The sequence below is a fragment of the Suricata suricatta genome, chromosome 4 (assembly GCF_006229205.1).
Source record: "Suricata suricatta isolate VVHF042 chromosome 4, meerkat_22Aug2017_6uvM2_HiC, whole genome shotgun sequence".
Taxonomy (NCBI): Eukaryota; Metazoa; Chordata; class Mammalia; order Carnivora; family Herpestidae; genus Suricata; species Suricata suricatta.
The window spans coordinates 145,540,491-145,563,275 of NC_043703.1; the positions used below are offsets into that span (position 1 = coordinate 145,540,491).

At 40.3% G+C, this 22,785-nt stretch overlaps 1 protein-coding gene across 2 annotated transcripts in view; it reads left to right on the plus strand.

Annotated features, from left to right (window-relative positions):
• The first annotated feature begins 10,159 nt into the window (after positions 1-10,159).
• The window catches only part of ASXL2 (ASXL transcriptional regulator 2), a 127,898-nt gene continuing 115,272 nt past the window's right edge, over positions 10,160-22,785 (plus strand). For both annotated transcript variants that reach the window (XM_029938156.1, XM_029938157.1), the window contains exon 1: positions 10,160-10,460. In XM_029938156.1, the coding sequence (XP_029794016.1) occupies positions 10,404-10,460 (57 nt within the window). In that variant the 5' untranslated portion in view covers positions 10,160-10,403. The remainder of the gene's footprint in view (positions 10,461-22,785) is intronic.

Consider the following 22,785-nt stretch of genomic DNA (forward strand, 5'->3'; position numbering starts at 1 on the left):
CCGAGCACCTCTTCCTCTGTGCAGCCACTGACTGATGTAGGGGTCAGAAGTGAGGACTTCGAATGGGATCTACCTACAGTCTGCCTGCTGGTCACGACCTAACTCAAGGCAAGCATGCTTGAGATGGCAAACTGGTTAAGGCTGAAGTATATAGCAAAGGCAGAGCTAATGAGAGCAGAGCTAACAGCAGCGCTGTTCTTTGCACATTCATACTATGGTGTTTATTTAAAAATTTTTAAAAATATATTTTATTTATTTTTGAGAGACAGAGAAAGACAGTGCAAGCAGAGGAGAGTCAGAGAGAGAGGGAGACACAGAATCTGAAGACAGGCTCCAGGTTCTGAGCTGTCAGGACATAGCCCGACATGGGGCTCGAACCCACCAACCCTGAGATCATGACCTGAGCCAAACGAAGTCAGACGCTTAACTGACTGAGCCACCCAGGTGCCCCCTATGCTGTTTATTTAATACTGCATTTTTATTACAATTGCTCAATCTATTCCCCCTGGAACTAATGTTGGTTCTACTATCTGTGAAGCTACAGGAAGAAGTCTCTTAAAACAGGAAATTCTTTTTTGACTGCCATTAGACAGAATTCTTTAAATTCTACCAGACTGGGGTATTTATTTAAGTTTATTGTAATGCATTCTAATATAATAATAGAAATAACGTATGTGCATTATTTACCTAATTTACCAAACTGAAACATAAAACAGAAATACAACGAGTACCTGAGTATATTTTTAACATATGGATAGAAGTAACTTTAAAAAATGGGTTTTCCCTTCCCCAGTCAAAAGATATAGAGTGAAGGGGCGCCTGGGTGACTCAGTCGGTTGAGGGTCTGGCTTCGGCTCAGGTCATGATCTCATGGTTCGTGGGTTCGAGCCCCATGTCGGGCTCTGTGCTGACAAGCTAGCTCAGAGCCTGGAGCCTGCTTCAGATTCTGTGTCTCCCTCTCTCTCTGACCCTCCCCTGCTCCAGCTGTCTCTCTCTGTCTCTCAGAAATAAATTAAAAAAAAAAACATTAAAAAAAAGATATAGAGTGGCTAAATGGATAAAAAAGCAAAACCCATTATATGCTTCCTAGGAGAGACTCATTTCAACTTTAGGGCACAAATAGACTGAAAGTAAAGAGAAGGAAAGAGACATTGTATGTAAATGGAAACCGAAAGAAAGAAGAGGTAAGCTAATACTAATATCATACAATATAGACTTTAAACCAAAGTCTATAACAAGAGACAAAGAGAGTCATTATATAATGGTAAAGGGATCAATTCATCAGTAGGCTCTAACATTTGTAAATATTTGCACACTCAACATAGCAGGACCTAAATATATAAAGCAAATATTAACAGATCTGAATGGAGAAATAGATAGCAATACAATAGTAGGGAATTTCAATATCCCACTTTCAACAGTGGACGGATCATCCAGACAGAAAACCAACTAAGAAACATTGGACTTGGGGCGCCTGGGTGGCTCAGTCGGTTAAGCGTCCGGCTTCGGCTCAGGTCAGATCTCATGGTTTGTGGGTTCGAGCCCCACATCGGGCTCTGTGCTGACAGCTAGCTCAGAGCCTGGAGCCTGTTTCAGATTCTGTGTCTCCCTCTCTCTCTGACCCTCCCCTGCTCCAGCTGTCTCTCTCTGTCTCTCAAAAATAAATAAAAAGCATTAAAAAAAAAAAAGAAACATTGGACTTAAATAACACGAAGACCAGATGGACGTAACAGACATTTACAGAACATTTCATCCAACAGCAGCAGAATACACATTCTTCTCAAGAGCACATGGAACATTCTCCAGAATAGATCATATGTTAGGTCACAAAATAAGTCTTAATAAACTTAAGAAGCTTGGAATCTTATCATCTTTTCTGACCACAATGGTATGAAACTAGAAATCAATTACAAGAAGAAAATTGGAAACTTCACAAGTATGCAGAAATTAAACAGCATGCTCCTGAACAATCAATGGGTCAAAGAAATTAAAAGAGAAACAAAAAAAAAATCTTGGAGACAAATGAAAATAGAAATATAATATGTCAAGATTTATGGAATGCATCAAGAGCAGTGTTAAGAGGGGAGTTTATTTTTTTACTAAAAAAAATTTCTTTTAATGTTTATTTATTTTGGGGGGCAGGCACAGAGAGAGAGGGACAGAAGATATGAAGTGGGCTCTGCACTGAAAGCAGAGACCCCAATGGGGGGCTCCAACTCAGGTCCCATAAGATCATGACTTGAGCCAAAGTCTGAGGCTTAACTAATTGAGCCACCTGGGCACCCCAAGAGGGAAGTTTACAGCAATAAACTCCTGTATTAAGAACAAAAGAAAGCTCTGAAACAGACAACCTAACTTTATACCCTAATGAACTCGGAAAAAAGAACAAATGAAGCTAAAATCTAGTAGAAATAACAAAATAACAAAGATCAGAGCAGGAATAAATGAAACAGAGACAAAAAGACAATAGAAAAAATGAATGAAACTAAGAGGTTTTTTTTTTAAGATAAAATAGGAAGTGGGACAGAAAAAAAATGATAAATAGGGGTGCCTGGGTGGCTCAGCCAGTTAAGCATCCGGCTTCAGCTCAGGTCATGATCTCATGGTTCGTGGGTTCAAACCCCACGTTGGGCTTTGTGCTGACTGCTAGCTCAGAGCCTGGAGTCTGCTTCAGATTCTGTGTCTCCCTCTCTCTCTGACCCTCCCCTGCTCCACTACCTCTCTCTGTCTCTCAAAAAGAAATAAAAAATAAAAAAATAAAAAAAAGCATTAAAAAAAAGAAAAAATGATAAATAAAATAGACAAACCTTTAGCTAGACTAACTAAGAAAAAGAGAAAGGACTCAAATAAATAAAATTACAAATGAAAGAGAAGGCATTACCAAAGAAATTCAATACCAAAGAAATTCAAAGTTTTGTAAGAGATTATTATGGACAAGTGTATGCCAACAAGTTGGAAAAACTAGAAGAAATGGATAAATGTATAAAAACATACAAACTATATACAAACTTCCAAGATTGGGTCATGAATAAATAGAAATCTTAACAGACTGGTTACTAGCAAGGAGATTGAATCAATAAACAAAAACCACCCAACAAAGAAAAGTCCAGGACTATGTGGTTTCACTGGTGAAGTCTACCAGACATTTAAGGAAGAATTATTGTTAATTTTCTCAGGCTCTCAAACAGAGAGGAAGGAAACACTTCCAAACTCATTTTATGAGGTCAATATTGCCCTGATGCCAAAGCAGACAAAGACACTACAAGAAAATTATAGCCAATGTCTCTGATGAACATGAATGCAAAAATCCTCAACAAAAAATAAGCTAACCATAGAACCGATCAATGAAACCAGGAGCTGCTTCTTTGAAAAAATCAACAAAATTGATAACCCTCTAGCCAGACTGATTAAGAGACGGAGAGAGGCAGAGAGACAGGGATAGAGAGAGATAGAGAGACAGAGAGAGAAACAGAGGGGGGGGGGAACCTCAAAATATGCTCAGTTGGTTGAGCATCCGACTTCAGCTCAGATCATGATCTCATGGTTCTTGAGTTCAAGCCCCATTTTAGGCTCTGTACTGACAGCTCAGAGCCTGGAGCCTGCTTCAGATTCTGTCTCCCTCTCTCTCTGCCCCTCCCCCGCTCAAAAATAAATATTAACAAAATATTTAAAAAACAAAACAAAACTAGTGTCATCTTTCTTAACAATAATATTTCCAGGGCACCTGGGTGGCTCAGTTGGTTTCACCTTGGGTCATCATCATAGATTCATAAGTTTAAGCCTCGAGTCAGACTCTGTGCTGTCAGCCCTCTCTCTCTACCTTGCTCACATGCACACACACACACACACACACACACACACACACACACTCTCTCTCTCTCTCTCTCTCTGAAAATAAATAAATAAACGTAGGGAAAAAAGTTTCCTATAACAACTTCATGAAAAAGAGTTGATTTTTACAAAACTGCTTTAGTGATATTTTTGCCAATGCCTGCCTCATAAAAGATGTTGAAAATATCACCTCTACCCCTGCCAAGCCTGGCACATGGCCCATGGCCATCATGATAGAAGTTATGTTCCAACATGAGTGTCTAAGCAGATACTGCACATTTAGACCCTAGCCTGATCAACAGGGAGGTATATCTACTTTATCTTTGCATCTATTACTGTTATCTATATCTACTATTTCTTTTTCTTTCTTTCTTTCTTTTTTTTTTTTAGAGAGAGAGAAAGAGCATGAGCAGGGAAGAGGGGCAGAAGAAGAGAGAGACAGAATATTTTTTTGAGAGAATGAGCATGAGTGGGGGATGGGCAGAGAGAGAGAGAGAGAGAGAGAGAGAGAGAGAGAAAGGCAGAATCTGAAGCAGGCTCCAGGCTCTGAGCTGTCAGTACAGAGCCTGATATGGGGCTTGAACCCACAAACCATGAGATCATGACCTGAGCTGAAATCAAGAGCCAGACACTCAGCCAACTGAGCTACCCAGGTGCCCTGAGAGATAGAGAATCTTAAGCAGATCCCATACACACACAGAGTCTGACATGGGGCTTGATCCCACATCACTTCCTCACTGATGATGTCACTTTTATCATATACTAAGTTCTGTTTATTTATTAAATTTTTTTAACATTTATCATTTTTGAGAGATAGAGAGAGACAGTGTGAACAGGTGAGCAGCAGACACAGAATCCGAAGCAGGCTCCAGGCTCTGAGCTGTCAGTACAGAGCCTGATGCAGGGCTTGAACTCATGGACTTCGAGATCATGATCTGAGTGAAGTCGGATGCCCAACCGACTGAACCACCCAGGCCCCCCACTAAGTTCTGGTTATACTAAGAGCTGTTTCTAAATAATCTAATATATCAGTTTTGGAACCAGTTTCCAAAGTTTTGTTTATTGATTCTTTTTTTTTTTTTAAAGAAAACTATTAATTCTAAAAGTATGTTTTAAATACCTGGTGGGATAAACTGTATTGGGGCACCTGGGTGGCTCTGTGAGTTGAGCATCAATGCTTGATTTCCTCTCAGGTAATGATCCGAGGGTCTTGGAATCAAGCCCCATGTCCAGCTCCGTGCTCAGTGCAAAGACTGCTTCTCTCTCTCCTTCTGCCCTTCCCTCATCCTCCCCCGAAAACAAATGTGTATTTTTTTATAAAGAATATATTCAAGTTATTTTTTAATACTTATTTTTGAGAGAGAGAGAGAGGGAGAGAGAGAGTGAGCATGAGTGGGGGAGGGGCAAAGAGAGAGGGAGACTTGGAATTAAAGCACTTAGAATAGTGAGACTTCTTAAGAACATGGTTTGTATATTCACTTATTCAGAGTCTTATTTTAGTTTTTTCAGAAATGAGGTGTTTACATTATATAGATTATGAATAGTGCAGACAATTTCCCTTGACTTTAGTTCTAATTTTAGGCTTGAGTGTATCGATATATGTACATGTCTGTGTACACATACATATATGTATACACTTTTACACACTTTTGTGTAGCTATTGAGAATAGAGCTTTTAAAACTTTCCTATCAGTTTTTTACTGATATATAAAACACTGGTTAATTTTTTTTTAATTTTTTTTAATGTTTTTTTTTTAAATTTATTTTTGATACAGAGAGAGACAGAGCATGAGAGGGGGAGGGGCAGAGAGAGGAGACACAGAACCGGAAGCAGGCTCCAGGCTCTGAGCTAGCTGTCAGCACAGAGCCTGATGTGGGGCTCGAACCCACGAACGTGAGATCTGACCTGAGCCGAAGCCGGAGGCTTAACCGACTGAGCCACCCAGGCGCCCAAAACACTGGTTAATTTTTAAAAAAGATTTTATTTTTGACTAATCTCTATACCCAACATTGGGCTTGAATTTACAATCCCAAGATTAAGAGTTGAATTCTCTACCAACTGACCCAGCTAGGTGCCCCATCACTGGTTAATTTTTTAAAATAATTGTTTAATTGTGGTAAAACATACATGAAACTTATCATTTTTTTAACATTTATTTATTTTTGAGAGACAGAGACAGAATGTGAATAGGGGAAGGGCAGAGAGAGAAAGAGACACAGAATCTGAAGCAGGCTCCAAGCTCTGAGCTGTCAGCACAAAGCCCGATGTGGGGCTTGAATGCACAACCTGTGAGATCATGACCTGAGACGAAGTTGGATGCTCAACCCACTGAGCCACCCAGGCGCCTCTTAAACATTTTTCTTAGGTTTATTTATTTTTGAGACAGAGAGAGACACACACACAGAGCATGAGTAGGGGAGGGCAAAGAGGGAGACACAGAATCCAGAGCAGGCTCCAGCTCTAAGCTGTCAGCACATAGCCTGATGAGATGTAGGGTTCAAACTCATGAATTGTGAGATCATGATTTGAGCTGAAGTTGGACACTTAACTGACTGAGCCACCCAGGTGCCCTTGAAATTTACCATTTTAATAATTTTAAGAATATGAGTCAATGACATTAAGTACATTAATAGTTATACAACCATCAACACCATCCATCTCCAGAATTTGTTCATTATCTCAGACTGAGACTCTTCAACTCATTAAACCTGTTAATTTTTATGGAAGTATGTCTAACCAGGATTCTTAAATTAATTTTTTATTCATAATCTTAATTTGGATTTCACTGATACTCACGAAGTACATATTGTTTTTATACATTTTTTGCCTAATTGAATTTCCTCTTTTGTTAATTGTTTGCTTATATATGTCTATTTTCCTTTAGGGTCATACTGTGGTTTTTACATTATAGTTGCTTTTTCCCATGGCGTAAAAACAATTTAATTCAAAAAACAAAAACCACTAAAAACAAAAAATTTAATTCAATAAATTTCAGATTGCTTCCCCTGTGGTAGCATAGGAAACCTAGGATGAAAAGGACTAAAATCCCTCTCCCTTTCTCTTTTTAAACTCTGTTTGTTAGCTCTCATTAATAATCATAATTAATATTTTTATTAAAAAGAAACAAAGTCATCTTCTCATAATCCCCAATCACCAGCCTCATTTCTCTGACATAATTACTTTTCATAACTTCTTGTGTATCCTTCCAGAAATTTTATATGTTTACACCAGCATTGCTGCAGAGTGGGGTTCCCAGGGAGTGGGCTGTAAGGTGGAGATTAGCATGCAGGACATTTTTTAGAGTGTCCTCAGGATCAGCACCTCTGGGGAACAGAAAGAAGCAGGATTGGGCAGGGGGAGAAGTTGGATTCTGATGCAGTTTAGGCAAATGTTTCAGTCAACTCCCTGGGGAGCTCTGAACCAGGGTTAGCACCTCAGAGTGGTCCTGAATTGGGGTGAGGTGCCCAGGCCTTTATACTCCAGCATGGACCAGTCATTGAAGGCGAGACACCCTAAGAAGTGACCTCAGACAAAATGGCTCTCTTTAGCTGATGAAGTTTCTCAGGAAATTCCTCCCAAACGGGGGAATGAGTTCTTCAGTCCTGAGGTGGATATGGTAAGTGAATCAGGGTCTTTTACAGTCCACTTTCTGTACTCCTCGGAATTATTTACTTGTGCAAGTGCCAGGGGCAGGTCTTCCAGGGTCTGGTGGGCCTCTCTTCCTGAAGAAAGGTTATAAGATGTGGGGACTGGCCCAATACACATCTTCCACCACTGTGGCTGAACTTGAAGGCCCAACTGCATTAGTCTCCTGCTTTTACTATCTGATCATAGATTCTTCTCATCCTTAGTGCCTCTGCTGGCTCAGGTGGTTTACTTGCTGATATGACCCAGATCCTTATGCCTGAGGGTCATTAGCCCCTGATACCAATGCTCTTTTTAAGCTATGGCTGAGGTACTTTTCCATTTACAAAATCAGGTAAGAAAGCACCAAGATATACTCAAGTGGATCACTTGGGTGCCAAACATTGTCCTTCCATCTTCCATTGTGTAACAGAATTCCAACTTCCTCTTGATGATTGGGATCAATTACCCCTGCCAACATGGTGACTTCTCTGGAGTGCCTGGCTGGCTCAATTGGTAGAGCACGTGTCTCTTGCTCTTGGGGCTATAAGTTCTAGCAGCACATTAGGTATAGTGATTACTTAGGGAAAAAAAAAGAAGAATGTGGCTTCTTGTCATGTCTGCTGGTCCCTTGATACAAGGCATCTGAAGTGCTTAGACAGCAATTGTAGCTTGAAGTTCAATGGGACTCCTGCTGTGCCTCTTGGTGGAAGCATTCCCCTTTGGAAACCATGATTTCTCATTGAGTTGATAGGATGCACAAAGCAGGGTCATTCCTTCCTTCACCCCTTCATTTCCAGACCCATATATTCTACCTACTGGGGACAAAACACCATATATTGGTAACTGATTTAGAGTGTATGAATGTGTTCTTCAGGATGGTGTCTCATCCTTACAAGGTATTGTGTTCTGAGCTGGTGTTTCAGTGTGCCTTCAATGATATGTACATCACATTGCTTAACATCTAGGAATGGAGAGGGACTTCTTGAACTGACTATAAACCTAGGCTTTTTTTTTAAAGGCTTTAATTTTAAGTAATCTCTACATTCAACATGGGGTTGGAACATACGACCTGGAGATCAAGAGTCGCACACTTTACCGAAAGAGCTAGCCAGGCGCCCCTAGATCTAGGCTTTAGAGGGAGATGGTACATACCCTGAGTGCTATGAAGAGTGCTCTGAGTTACTAAAAGGATTTGTGAAAATATGCCCACATCAATTATGCTGTTACGGAGCTGTTTGATTAATGTCTGAAGTTGAAATGTAAGAAGTACTTAGATGGCCTCTCAAACTCCCTATTAAGACTCTTTTTGGGTGGCATTTGGGTTGCTCAGTTGGTTAAGCATCTGACTTCAGCTCAGGTTATGATATTATGGTTGGTGGGTTTGGGCCCTGCATTGGGCTCTGTGCTGACAGCTCAGAGCCCGGAGTGTTCATCAGATTCTGTGTCTTCCTCTCTCTCCTGCTTTGCCACTCACACTGTCTGTCTGTCTCTCAAAAACAAAATAAACATAAAAAAAAAAAACCCAAAACCTTCTTTTGGTGTAAAAACCCCTTTTGAAAAACTGAGAACAAGTTATGAATTATCTTCTCAAAAATGCACATGAAAATGTTCATAATTTTAGGGGATTCCATGAGCTTCTGAAACCCAACCATGGACTGGACTCCAAGTTAAATATTGCTCTTACCTGTATTTTCTCCCAAGAGGCAGCCAAAGTCTCAGTCCTTTTAATAGGGCTAAGTTTACTAAACTAGCTGCAACTTCTGAAAGCAGATGGATTTGACTGTTCCTACACATTCTTTTTATTTGCTGAAGTATAAAAACATGGATAATGTACTGGAAGATGCCACATTCTGGATTTTTCAGGAGGCTGTTAAGGACACTACATGATTTTTGACTAGACAGCTGAATCATTCAGCAAATATTTACTGGGTGCCTGATATTTACAGGCACCGTGCAAGTCACTGAGGTCCCCAAGAAAGAAAAGACACCATTAGGGTCTTTGATGAGACTATTCACTTGAAAAACCGTGAATGTATTTAATGGTGGCCTTTAAGAAAGGGCGGAGGGGGTCATCTAAGTTTTAAAGGCGGAATTCCCGTAAATGGAAAAAGGGCTCTTGGGTTGGCGACTTGATTCTTGGTTTCCCCATACCATATAATGGTGAGCTTGGCAAGTCGAGCTCAACTTGCCTCATCTAGGCAAAGGGGTTGAGTACATGAAAATTGTTGCCAGTCGTCACAAAGATAATCTTTGTGAAAGGGAGCATGCTTTCATGAAAAAACACAAGTTATGAGGCTTATTGAAAGTGATAGTAAGGAAAGTCGCAGCTTGCGGGTAAGGCATGTCTCTTCCAAGTCTCTTTAACCACCAGGGCGCCCTGCATGCGGCCACAATCCGCTCAATAAGCCTTCCGGGACGGATCAAGTTCCGCTTCCGCAAGCAGATTTTCGCTGTAGGCGTGAGCGCAGAACGCTCTACGCACATTAGCGTCGGACCTCCCTCCCGCGCATGCTCCGAAGGATAGGCAGAGAGCGGAAGGGCGGGGGAGTGACGAGACGCCGCGGACAGCCGGCTCGTTCGTCCTACCGCCCCGCGCGGGAGGCGGGGGCGCGCGCGCGCACGTTCGCGCGTCCGGCTGCGTACAGTAGTGACGGCCGCGCGGGAGCGGTCACGTGACCGTAGCGGCTGCCTGTACAGTAAGGACCCAATATGGCAGCGGCGGTAGCAGTGGCAACGGCAGCAGGAGGACCGGCCGCCCCATAGACCCCCACCCCACCTCCGCGCACCTCCTCCGCCGCTTCCTCTGCTTGGGTGCTCCTCTGACCTGACTTCTTCTTTCTCCCACTTTTCCCGGCACCGCGGGAAAAGCATCGCAGGGCAGAGCAGGCAGGGAGGGCGGCCGGAGCCCGGACACGGGAACCTCCCAGTCAGTTCAAGACCCGACATGAGGGAAAAGGGCCGTAGGAAGAAGGGCAGGACCTGGGCGGAGGCCGCCAAGACGGTAAGGGGGAGGGAGCGAAGGGGAAGCCCGGGAGAATTTTGTTCCTTCGCCGCCTGCCGGTCGCAGGGGAAGGGAGGTCATTGGCCCAGCGACCCGGTTGAAGGGGGCACAAAACGGCGCGGAGAGGGCGGCGGTTCGTGTCGGGGTTGTGATTCCTGTGGGAATGGAGGCGCCCAGCGGAAGAGGGTCGCCGCGGGGCTGTGGCTTCTTGCGTCTGCGACGAGTCCCCTTGGTGTTTTGAAGCTGCCTCTCGGGGTCACGTCGCTCTCACCTCCACTCTGTGGTAGCCCCCGCCCCGGCATGGGGAAGTCTGTTGTGCTTGCACAGTAACCGGTTCTTCTCCGTGTGCGGCTGAAGAGCCCCCATTGGATGCAGATAGGAGAAGGCTTGTGCGTGCACCCAGCCCCGGAAAGAAGAGAGGAGCGCTGGATCTTGGTAGAATGTCCCCGCTCTAGCAGACATGCCGCCTGACCCCAGGTGCCCTGCCCGTCTGGGCTCCCAGGTCCAACGTGAGGTCACGAGGCTCTTGTTTTTGTTTGCTGTTGAAGCTGAAAGTGCAAGAGGTGTTTAGAAACGAAGTAACAGGTGGGACTTGTAGAATTTTTTTTTTTTCTGTTTCCGTAGAGACCTACTCTGAACAAGGCAGCAATGCATGGTGGGACGTGTAGTTTATCCGGCCTTGACTTTTCCGTAGCTCAAGTGATGGTGGCCTCACGGAGTTGTAATTAGTGGGTAAAGTCGTCCTCCTCCCACCTTACTTTTGTTACAGTGAAATTTAGAGGCGGGTTTCAAAAATATGGACAATGTAGGATTGGTGAGACTTTTGTTACGTTGTATGAAGAAAATGAAACGCGTGTATGTGTGTAAACATGAAATGTTGGGAGATGCCGCAGAAAAGTTAGGAGGACATAAACCTGGAGCATTTTAGTGTTGGAAAGTGAGAAAGTGTGGATGCCTTATCTTTAATGGTGAATCATGTGAAGAAGACTTGTATAATATGAAGAACCCTTCTAAATGAACCTTTACTAAAAATATGATGTATGGTTTATTTTTTAAATGAGGTTTTTTCCAGATTATAAAAGTAATAAATGTTCACTGTGGGAAAATTTGGAAAATTATAGAAATATGAAGAAAATAAATCACGTATCTCACCCCTCAGTTACATCTGTTAATGTTTTGTTAAATTACCACCCATTCTTTTTTATTTCCCCAAATTTGGATTCTGTTGTTTAGTCAATCTTGTGCATTGTTGTAAACCTTGTGTATTTGTTTTGTAAATTTTACATGATCAGGGTTTGATGAGTCTTAAGCTTGTATTTCTGTTTTAGTTGGAAATGTGAAAAAGCTAGTGAATAAATAAAGGCACCTTTTATTTGTTGAGTTTTTTCACTTAACAGTCTATCTTCATAATTGTGACTGTGCTGATAGTTTCCTTCTAAAAGATAAAACTCTAGAGATAATTTTTTTGGTGATGGGGAAATTGCTTCTTCACAGAAGACTGTTAGACTTTCTTCTACTTTATGATTCCTTTTACTCAAAGAAGGATGACAGTTTTTAATTATAGGTAAGCAGACTACAACCCTAGTTATGTTAATTAATTTCAACTCTCTAGAATCATAAGAGTACTTTTTGAATTATGATCTCTTTGGATAAAATTGTTTAATCGTTGGGAGATTGTGACAAGTTGGAACAATTTGCATCTGGTGTTTAGATTTTCCTATAATAGATTAATGTATCTGCTCATTTGTTTTTATTTTTTCTATTTTTTGTATAAATTCTAGTTATATTTATGCATTTATAATAAACATTTCGTTTTTTTAAAAATTTATTTTTGATACAGAGAGAGACAGAGCATGAGAGGGGGAGGGGCAGAGTGAGATGGAGACACAGAACCGGAAGCAGGCTCCAGGCTCTGAGCTAGCTGTCAGCACAGAGCCTGATGCGGGGCTCGAACCCAAGAACCTGAGATCTGACCTGAGCCAGAGTCAGAGGCTTAACCGACTGAGCCACCCAGGCGCCCTACAATAAACATTTCATGCTGTAGCTAGCTGTGTTTAAAAAAATGGCTTGCTTAATAAGTAGAGTACTGAGTGAATCTTGAAGGGATCAGAATATTAGCGACTTGGTCATTTTATTTGATTCTGGCAAATGTAAAATTTCAGTCTAAGGTAAAATGAATTTTAGAAGGAGAATGGTGACTCTGAAACTTTTATTCATTCCTAGCAGGCAAAATCTAAAAAACACTCTCTTTGGTTTTTTTTATCATCTGTAAAGTGAGGAATTAAACTAAACCTCTGTATTCAAAAGATTTCCGTTTGTAGGAGGGACTAGGTAGAAGTAAATGTGTGAGTGTGGGGGGATAGACAAAAGTAAATCTTTAATGTTTCAGAATAATGAGATCAGAAAATTAGTGACTTGACAAATGGAAGTAACTTTGACCTAAATTAAGAAATGTTGCATATATTTATAAGATTAAAAGGACTAGGAGGAATAAGTCTTAAGAAACTTATTTCAAAAAAAGAAACTTATTTGTGGGCGTTTAGGTCAAATGTTCTAGGAACAGAGTTTCAGCAAGGAAAGAATAAAATAATTTATGAAAACAAGCACTATCTGCTTCTTATTTCATTGTGTTCTTGGTATCTGCATTGTAGGGATGTCCTGTTTTAGGGAGCACTATTAAAATGAGGTATTTTTGACCAATAATATAGTAACTAATAAACAAGGTTAACTAATATGTATATACACTTTTGATGGGAGGGTATGTGTGGATATGTGAGAGCTACATGGATTGATGTAAGGTTTTTCTGAACAATCTGAGAGCAAGATAGTAAGATTCATAATTACTATATAACAGCAAAATTATAGCAAGAGGCTGATTAAATATGGAGCATACAGACTGGTTCCAATAACGATGGACCCCGGGGAGAGGGATGATGGAGTTGAGATTCCATAGAACTTGAATGCGCATTCACTGTCCTGGACTGTCTCCCTGCTGATCTTCTGTTTGCCTTATATAAATACACTAGGCATTAAAAACCATTACTCAAGTTTTTTTTTTAATTTCTTTTTTTTTTAAGTTTATTTTGAGAGAGTGCATGTGCAGAAGGGGCTGAGAGAGAGAGAGAGAGCGAGCGAGCAAGAAAGAAAACTCCAAGCAGGCTCTGCACTGTCAGTGAAAGGAGCAGGATGCAAGTCTTGAACCCATGAATCCATGAAATCATGACCTGAACCAAAACCAGGAGTTCGATGCTTAACCGACTGAGCCACTTAGGCCCCCCACCCATTATTATGCAAGTGTTTTGCTAACAGTCTTGCATGTTTTTAATTTTAAAGGTAGCAGTGATGGTGATGAAATGATTTGGAATTAGATCTGTAGTGCAGTGTTTGGTTTGATTTGAATACAATGTTTTGTAGTAAGCCAGAGATCTTGAGAACCATTGCACTGACTTTAGAACTGTGCTCCAAGTTATGCTCGTTCTTCAAAGTGAAACAAACAAAATGAACATTGTATCATCTAAATATTTAATGACATCCCTGAAGAATTTAGCTTTTTTTTTTTTTTTTTTTTGCAAAGCAGATCTTTGGAAATAGCACAGTCTTGTTGATCCTGTTTTCTCTTTTGACTTTTCCCTTGATACTCACCACAACAAGGGAAGTGTTAAAAGGGGAAAATGTTTTAAAAGGACAGATAGTTGTGATCGTAGGTGGGAAGGACAGAGAGGCAGACCTTAGAGATTGCACACCAGAGGTAGCCTTGGATATCTTGGGAGCAGGGTGGTCAGAGTATGTGAAGTGAAGTATGGATGTTAGCGGTGAGGAGCACAGGCTGGCTTGTAGATCTTTAGCATGTGATTTGTGGGCTGAAGAAGACTTCCCCTGAGTGGTTAATATTATTTTGAATGTACATAGGTTTTTATTTTTGTCATTTACCTGAAGTCATTGAACTTTAGGTAATAAGATGGAAGGTAGAAAAAAAATTTTTTTAAGTTTATTTTTCTTTGGAGAGAGAGAGGGGGAGAGAGTGAGAATCTCAAGTAGGCTCTGTGCTATCAGCACGGAGCCCAATTTGGGGCTCAATCACGAACCACGAAATCATGACCTGAGCAGAAATTGAGAGTTGGACACTTAAGTGGCTGAGCCACCTAGGTGTCCCTTGGAAATTTCTAAAAAAGAAGTAATACTCAGAGGCTAATAACTTTTATGGAGGAAGTATAGAAAATGGAAAATAAAAATATAATGCTAAAACTATATAATGAATATAAAGATGTTTTATAGAAAGATGTTTAGGGAAACATCCTAACAAAATGTATGTTAGTAAAAATAGAAGTCTTAGAAATGTTCTCTACCCTTAATCTTTACCATGAGTAGTTTTTTTCTTAAAAATTATGAATACAAATACAGACTTAACAGCCAAGCCTGGTTATGTCCCTTTGGATATATATTGACCAGGCCAGAGTTCTTTTTTAGTCTGGATTTGTATGTGTAGTAGTATTAGAATCTCCAGGAAAGACTGTGGATGTTGGAAAAACAGATTAAGTCTGTTATTTTTATAATACAGACTATTATTGAAGGTAAAACTGGGCAAAATCTTGGAATACATAGAAAATAGAATGAGAAAGCATAGTAAGGGGCATGGATTAAAAGTTGACAAACTGCTGTGATCCGTGATTTTCAAAATACCAAGTGCATATTTATATTTATTATTTTAACTTTATTGAGGTATAATTGACAAAATTGTTACATATTTGGTACATGTATGAAATTGCTATCTCAGGTCTGTGCTATTACATGATTTGATGGAACACTCTTGACTGATCTTCCTTCCTACCATAATACTAAAGTTCCCCTATGTTTCGTTTCTTGAATTGTGTTATTTTCAGTTTGTCTTTCTGTCCTTCTGTCCTGTTTTTATGTGCCTGTCTTGAAAGGCCACAAGCCTCCTAACAGCTGAAAAAAAAAATCTCTTTAAAACACATAAATTAAGCATTTCTATGAAAGGTGCTGCTGCTACTGCATCTCCTAGAATTCTGACAGGAGCTGAGAAAATAGCATCACATTTGTCGAATTTCTTGCTATTTCCTCATCTACAGACTATTTTTTCTTAAAAGGCTGTGCAGTTTTGCTGTCGGTGAAAGGGCATTATGTTTTTACTATAAAAGCTGTTTGGAAGGAGGCCAGTGTGTGGAAGATCTAACTGCCGGGAACTCATCAGTAGGGTTTGTTAAAACCTGCTATCTTTGTCCTTTTTACCGAAGACCTCTGAGTGCCTCTCTAGTACTGTAGTCTTCTTCCCGTACTGCAGAGAGACCAGCCTCACTGTTTAGTAGTAGTGTGCAATTTAGTAATTTTATTTTTATTTATTTTATTATTATTTTTTCTTTTTAAAGATTTTATTTTTCAGTAACTTCTGCACCCTTCATGGGGCTTGAACTCATAACCCTGACATTAAGAATTGCATGCTCCTACCCGCTGAGCCAGCCAGGTGCCCTTTTAAGTATTTTTTTTCCCTTTAAGTATTTTTAATACAATTTGATTTATCCATCATGTTTTTAATTTTTAAAAATTTTTTAATGCTTTTTATTTATTTTTGAGAGACAGAGACAGTGCGAGCAGGGGAGGGTCAGACAGGGAGGGAGACAGAATCTGAAGCAGGCTCCAGGCTCTGAGCTGTCAGCACAGAGCTCGACGTGGGGCTCAAACCCATGAACCGTGAGATCATGACCTCAGCTGAAGCCGGATGCTTAACCAACTGAGCCATCCAGGCGCCCCTAATGTTGTTTTAAAAGGTTATTGAATATACTAAATTTTATTCTTTTTTCTTTTAAAGTTTATTTTGAGAGAGAGAAAAAACATGAGTGGGGGTAGGGGCAGAGAGAGGGAGAGACAGAATCCAAAGCATGCTCCAGGCCTTCAGTTGAGAGCCTGACATGGGGCCAGAACTCACGAACAATGAATGAGATTGTGACCTGAGCCAGAGCTGAGATGGAGTCGGACACTTAACTTGACTGAACCATCCAGGTGCCCCTTTAGTATTTTTAGTACAGTTTGATTTATCATGTTTTTAGTGTTGTTTTAAAAGGTTATTGAATATACTAAATTTTGGAACTCTTTAAATGTGACTTAAAAACACTAGTATTACTTTGGGTTTCTGTTAAGGTTATATAGGCTCATTCTTTTTTTTTTTAATATTTATTTTTGAGAGAGAGAGAGAGTGGGGGAGGGGTAGAGCGAGAAGGGGACAGGATCTGAAGCAGGCTCTATTCTGACAGCAGACGGCCTGATGTGGGGCTCAGGGCTCAGGAACCATGAGATCATGATCTAAGCTGAAGTCTGACACTTTACTGACTGAGCTATTACCTATGTACCTCTACACTCATTTTTTTTTAAATGTTTTATTTATTTTTGAGACAGAGATTCAGAGCATGAGCGGGGAGGGGCAGAGAGAGAGAGGGAGACACAGAATCGGAAGTAGGCTTCAGGCTCTGAGCTGTCAGCACAGAGCCCGATGCGGGGCTTGAACCCACAAACATGAGATCATGACCTGGGCCGAAGTTGGAAGCTTAACCAACTGAGCCACCCAGGCGCTCCTCATTTTTTTTTTAATTTAAAAACTTTTTTTAATGTTTTACTTATTATTTTTAATGTTTTATTTATTTTTGATACAGAGAGAGACAGAGCATGAGAGGGGGAGGGGCAGAGAGAGAAGGAGACACAGAACTGGAAGCAGGCTCCAGGCTCTGAGCTGTCAGCACGGAGCCTGACGCGGGCCTCGAACCCACGAACGTGAGATCTGACCTGAGCCAAAGTCAGAGGCTTAACCAACTGAGCCACCCAGGTGTCCCTGTTTTACTTATTTTTCATACAGAGAGAGACGGAGCATGAGAAGGGGAGGGTCAGAGAGAGAGGGAGATATAGAATCCAAAGTGGGCTCCGGGCTCCGGGCTGTCAGCACAGAGCCTGACACTGGGCTCAAACCCACAAACGTGAGTGAGGCTTAACTGACTCAGCCACCCAGGCACCCTCCTACACTCATTCTTTTAAAAAAAGAAAAAGGAACAGAAAAGTATAAAGAGTTAATCTTGGATGAGTCATTGTAACAGAAACAAGAATAAGTGAAAGTCTGCATACTGGAATATTGAAAATATTTAGTTACCATTCTGAAATTAACCATAGTTGATAGTTCAAATACAGCTTTCTGGACTTTTAACCCTGTATGTTGGGGGATATACATAAATTTGTATATGTATTTATATTTTATGTACAGTTCTGCAACTTGGTTTAGTTATGAATACCATGGAACCTTTTAATGTCATTACTTATGTATCTGCCTCATTCCCTTAGATGTTTTGTTAATATTCCACTGTTTTTATTTATTAAAAAGTGTTTTTAAAAATTATTTTTAGTGCTTATTTTTGAGAGAGAGAGAAAGAGAGGGCAGGGTGGGGGGACAGAGTTTCTGAAATGGGCTCCACACTAACAGCACAGAGCCTGATGCGGGGCTTGAATTTATGAACCATGAAATCATGACCTGAGCTGAAGTCAGCCCCTTAAGTGAGCCAGTCAGGCACTCCAATATTCCACTCTTTTTACTTTTTAAAAATTGTATTAAAATGTTTTTTTAATGTTTATTTATTTCTGAGAGAGAGAGAGGGCGCGCGCGAGCAAGCGCACAAGCATGAACAGGGGAGGGGCAGAGAGGGAGACACAGAAACTGAAGCTGGCTCCAGGCTCTGAGCTGTCAGCACAGGGTTTGAGGCGAGGCTTGAACTCAAACATGAGATGGTGACCTGAGCTCAAGTTGGATGCTTAACTGACTGAGCCACCTAGGTGCCTCTCCAATATTTCACTCTTTTTTAAATGTACCATCGTTTAAAAAATAATCGGGGGGCACCTGGGTGGCTCAGTCAGTTAAGTGTCTGACTTTGGCTCCAGTCATGATCTTGCCACGTCGGGCTCTGTGCTGACAGCTCAGAGCCTTGATCCTGCTTCGAATTCTGTGTCTCCCCCTCTCTCTGCCCCTCCCCCACTCACATTCTATCTCTCTCTCTCTCAAAGATAAATACATTAAAAAATGTTTAAAAAATCGGTCCTTGATTTTTTGACATATAGGCTGTTTGTTTTTTATTTATTTTGTTTTTTAAGTAGGTTCCATACCCAGTGTAGGACCTGACTTCATGACCCTAAGATCAGGAGTTGCATGCCCCACTGACTGAGCCAGCCAGGCACCCCGACATATAGGCCATTTATAGTTTCCTTGTTTTTTTCCTGTAACAGCTACTTCAGTGTATGTGTGTGGGTATATGCATGTACATTGTGTGTCTATGGGTGCACGTGCATATGTATGAATAGGATAGTTAAGAGTTTGTAAACTTGAGTTTGTGCCAATTTATATTCTCTTCCAAAATGTTGACGGTTGCTGTGTTTTTTCTACTTTTCTCTAATCCCAGGAATATTATCAATCTTTACTCATTGCCACTTTGATATATTAATAAAGTATTTCTTTTGTTCAGTGGAACTTGATGGAAATGTTCTATATCTGTACTGTCTATAACACAGTAGCGACTCGTCATATGTGGCCATTTAGCACTTGAAATGTGGCTAATGTGACTAAGGAGCTGAATTTTGAATTTTATTTAATTTTAAGTACCCTCATTTGTTGGGACACCTGGCTGGCTCAATTGGTAGAGCTTGTGACTCTTGATCTTAGGGTCCTGAGTTGGAGTCTCATGTTAAGTATGGAGCCTATGTTTTGTTTTGCTTTTTAAGTCTCATTCATTTAATGGCTACCATTATTGGACAGTACAGGTATAAAGTAATTTCCTATACTTACCAACTCTCTGTATGTATGTTTTTCAGTAAACTTGGCTATTTAGATCTTTTGCCATTGTTTTTCTTCCTGGTCTCTTATATACTATTTTTTTCTTTAAGTTTTATTTATTTAAGTAATCTGTTCACCTAACATGGGGCTCGACCTCTTGATCCCAAGATGAAGAGTTGCACGCTCCTCTGAGCCATCCAGGTGCCCCTGTACTAATGTCTAGGGTTGTTTTGTAGATTAAGGAAATTTTTTTTGTCATATGTGTTGCGGATCTCTTTCCCATTTTGGTTTTTTGGTTTGACTGATTTATGCATTTTATTTTTTTTGCTGCCCAGGCATTTTTAATTTTAATGTAAACAGTTTTATCAGTCTTCACCTTTTATGACTTTCTAGGTTTTGAGTCCTATTAAAGAATATTATTAAAGATTATAAATTGAGTATAAATTTAAAAAAATGTTCAGCTTCAGGGTGCCTGGGTGGCTCAGTCTGTTAAGTGCCCAACTTTGGCTCAGGTTATGATCTCATAACTGTGTCGGGCTCTTGTAAGGACAGCTCAGAGCATGGAGACCGCTTCAGATTCTGTGTGTCCCTCTCTCTGTCTCTGCCCTTTCCCTGCTCCCAATGTCTCTATCGCCTTCAAAAATAAAAACATTAAGAAAAAAGTTCAGCTTCAAAGATATATTTTCCCTAAATAAAATGTATGTTTTTTTTTTTTTTTTGGACAAATAAAGGGAAATTCAGTTTATATATCACTAGGAGTTTGCTGCTTGAAGGCAGAAACTTTTATTTTATTTTTAAAGTTTTTTTTAAAAGTCTGTTTATTTTGAGAGGGAGAGAAAAAAAGAGGCAGACTGTCAGTCTGTCAGTACAGAGCCTAATGTGGGGCTCAAACCCACATACTGTGAGATCATGACCTGAGCAGAAATCAAGAGTCTGATGTTTAACCAACTGACCTACCCAGGCGCCCCATTTTGCTTTTTTTTTGAATGGGGAAACTATTGTGAAGATGTTCTTTCTTAGCAAATATGCACAGATGTTTGAGACAATGCTGATGAAAAGCTCTTTAACCTTAGGGACCTCATTTGCCAGTTGTTCCCCAAGGTGAACGTGGAATCACCCAGGGACTTAAATGCAACGAACAACTTTGAGAACTCACTGAAAGATCCATCTCCTGCTTCAGGAGATTCTGCACAAAATTCTACTCTTGACTTAGATATTATGAACTGCCTCTGGAGAGGTCCATGTGGTGAAGGGTGGCAGAGCCTCTAGGAGCTGAGTGACTCCTGGCCAGAAGTCAGCAAGGGAACTGAAAGGGACTTGAAGCCTGCCAACAAGTAAGCTTGGTAGTAGGCTTGGAGAAGAATCCTGAGCCCCAAATGAGTTCCCAGTCCCAGCTGACACGTTGATTTCCGCCTGATGAGACCCAAAGCGGAAGACTCCTTTAATCCGTGCTCAGAATACTGACAATGTAGAAACTGAGATGAATTTATGTTCTTTTTACCTAAGTTTCATAATTAAACATAATCATAAAATAAACTTGTGTTGTAGAGGCCATTAATAGCAAATTAAGAATAAAACTAAAATTTGATGAAAAGGGGAACATGGGAGGGTTGGTCTCCGAGAATATTTGGTCTGGGTATTGATGGATGATTGATAAAACACTTATTAAGTTAATATGGCTAAGGGCATTTTAAGCAGAGGGAAGGACTGAAAAGAGGGAAGACTAAAAAAAATGCAGGAGATATTTGATGTATTACTTTGAGTATTGTATAGTGAGTGATCAGGCCAGAAGAGGTAGATTGGGGCCAAAATGTGGACAGTTGTAGAAGTTGGGCTGACAACTATTTTGATTTTAGGAGCTGTAGAGAGTTTTTATGCAGTGTTGGTCATTTGAGGGATTTATTGTAAAAGGTTATGAGGGTTAGAGTATGGCTCTCTTGAATTAAAAGGGTGGGAAGGGGTATAAATTCTTTTTCATACCATTCAAATTTTTCTCATTTTAATCTATTCTGCCTACATCTATCCCACGTATAGCTCTCCAGGAGAAGTCTTCAGACCTGCGAGTCTTCTAAAGTTTTCACACATACAGGACGTTCTGGAATGCTATCTAACACAACAAAACCTTACCATTCTTGAAATGAAAAAAGAAAGCAAAACTCTTTTCCCAGTTATTCTGTAGCTCATGTTGATTTTTCTTATCCCTGAATTCCTGTGTGACTGTTATTTCTGAACCATTGTCCTCCTCACCACTGGTCTTCAGGTTTGTGCTGGTGGTAGAGTCAGTCAGGGCCATGTGTCCCACAACTCCAGAAGGAGCCATTCAGACTATTTAATGAGACTGCTGCTCCCGGGAGCCCAACATTGCAGTAGCTCTGGGTTGCATGTTTGTCTTAGTGAAAACACGTTTAATGTTATTTCTCATTAAAAATTAGAGACGCTTTTGGGACACCTGGGTACCTTAGTCGGTTAAGCATCTGACTTCAGCTCAAGTCAGGATCCTGAGGGTTCATTGCTTTGACTCCCCCATCAGGCTCTGTGCTGACAGCTCAGAGCCTGGGTCCTGCATCGGATTCTGTGTCTCCCTCTCTGTTCTTCCCCCTACTCATGCTCTGTCTCTCTCTGTCTCTTAAATAAATGTTAAAAAAGTAAAAAAAAAAAAATTTAGAAACATTTTTGCCTGGAGAAAACTTCTCTATTACAAGTTTGTGATATAAAAGTCATACTTGGAGGACAGATGTTGGGGGGGCTAAAAGGACAACTTTCCTGTTTTTTTAATTTAATACTGGATTTGCCTTAGTATGTATTTCCCAGGTTTGTTTTCTAGCTGATGAAGCAGCAGATGGCAGAGATTTAATGAAAATGATTGTTTAACTTTCTGTGGACCTCCCACCAGGAATTTGTATATTAATTCAAGGGGTTATGAAAGTTGTCTGTGAAGATACTTAATGTTGTATGCTTTAAATCTAACTTTGAAAGTTGTATGAGCATGTTTGTGATTTGAATTGTCTGTGCTTAAAACACTATAATTTTTAAATGGCTTCGGTCTATTTTCTCTATCTGTATTTAGTCAACATTTTTGTCCTTTTTCTTATTAATGATCTAGATGAGGGTTGTCATTTTATAACTTTATTGTTTGTGAATCTTGGTTCTGAGTTAGGATTACTGTATTTTTCTCTTTATTGAGGTTAATTTATTATTGAAGAGTAATTGACATTGTATTAGTGTCAGTTGTACAACACAGTGATTCAGTATTTATATACATTATGAAATGTATGTAATTTGTCACCATACTAAGTTTTTATAATATCATTGACTGTATCTCCTATAGTGTATGCTATATATGTGTGTCTTCTTTACTGCTGGAAGACTGTACCTCTTCATCCCCTTCACCTGTTTTGTCCATCACCCAGTTCTCTCCTCCCTGGCAACCATCAGTTTGTTGTCTAGATCTATTGGTTTGTTTCTGTTTTGTTTGTTTTGTTTTTTAGGTTCTGCATATCATGGAAA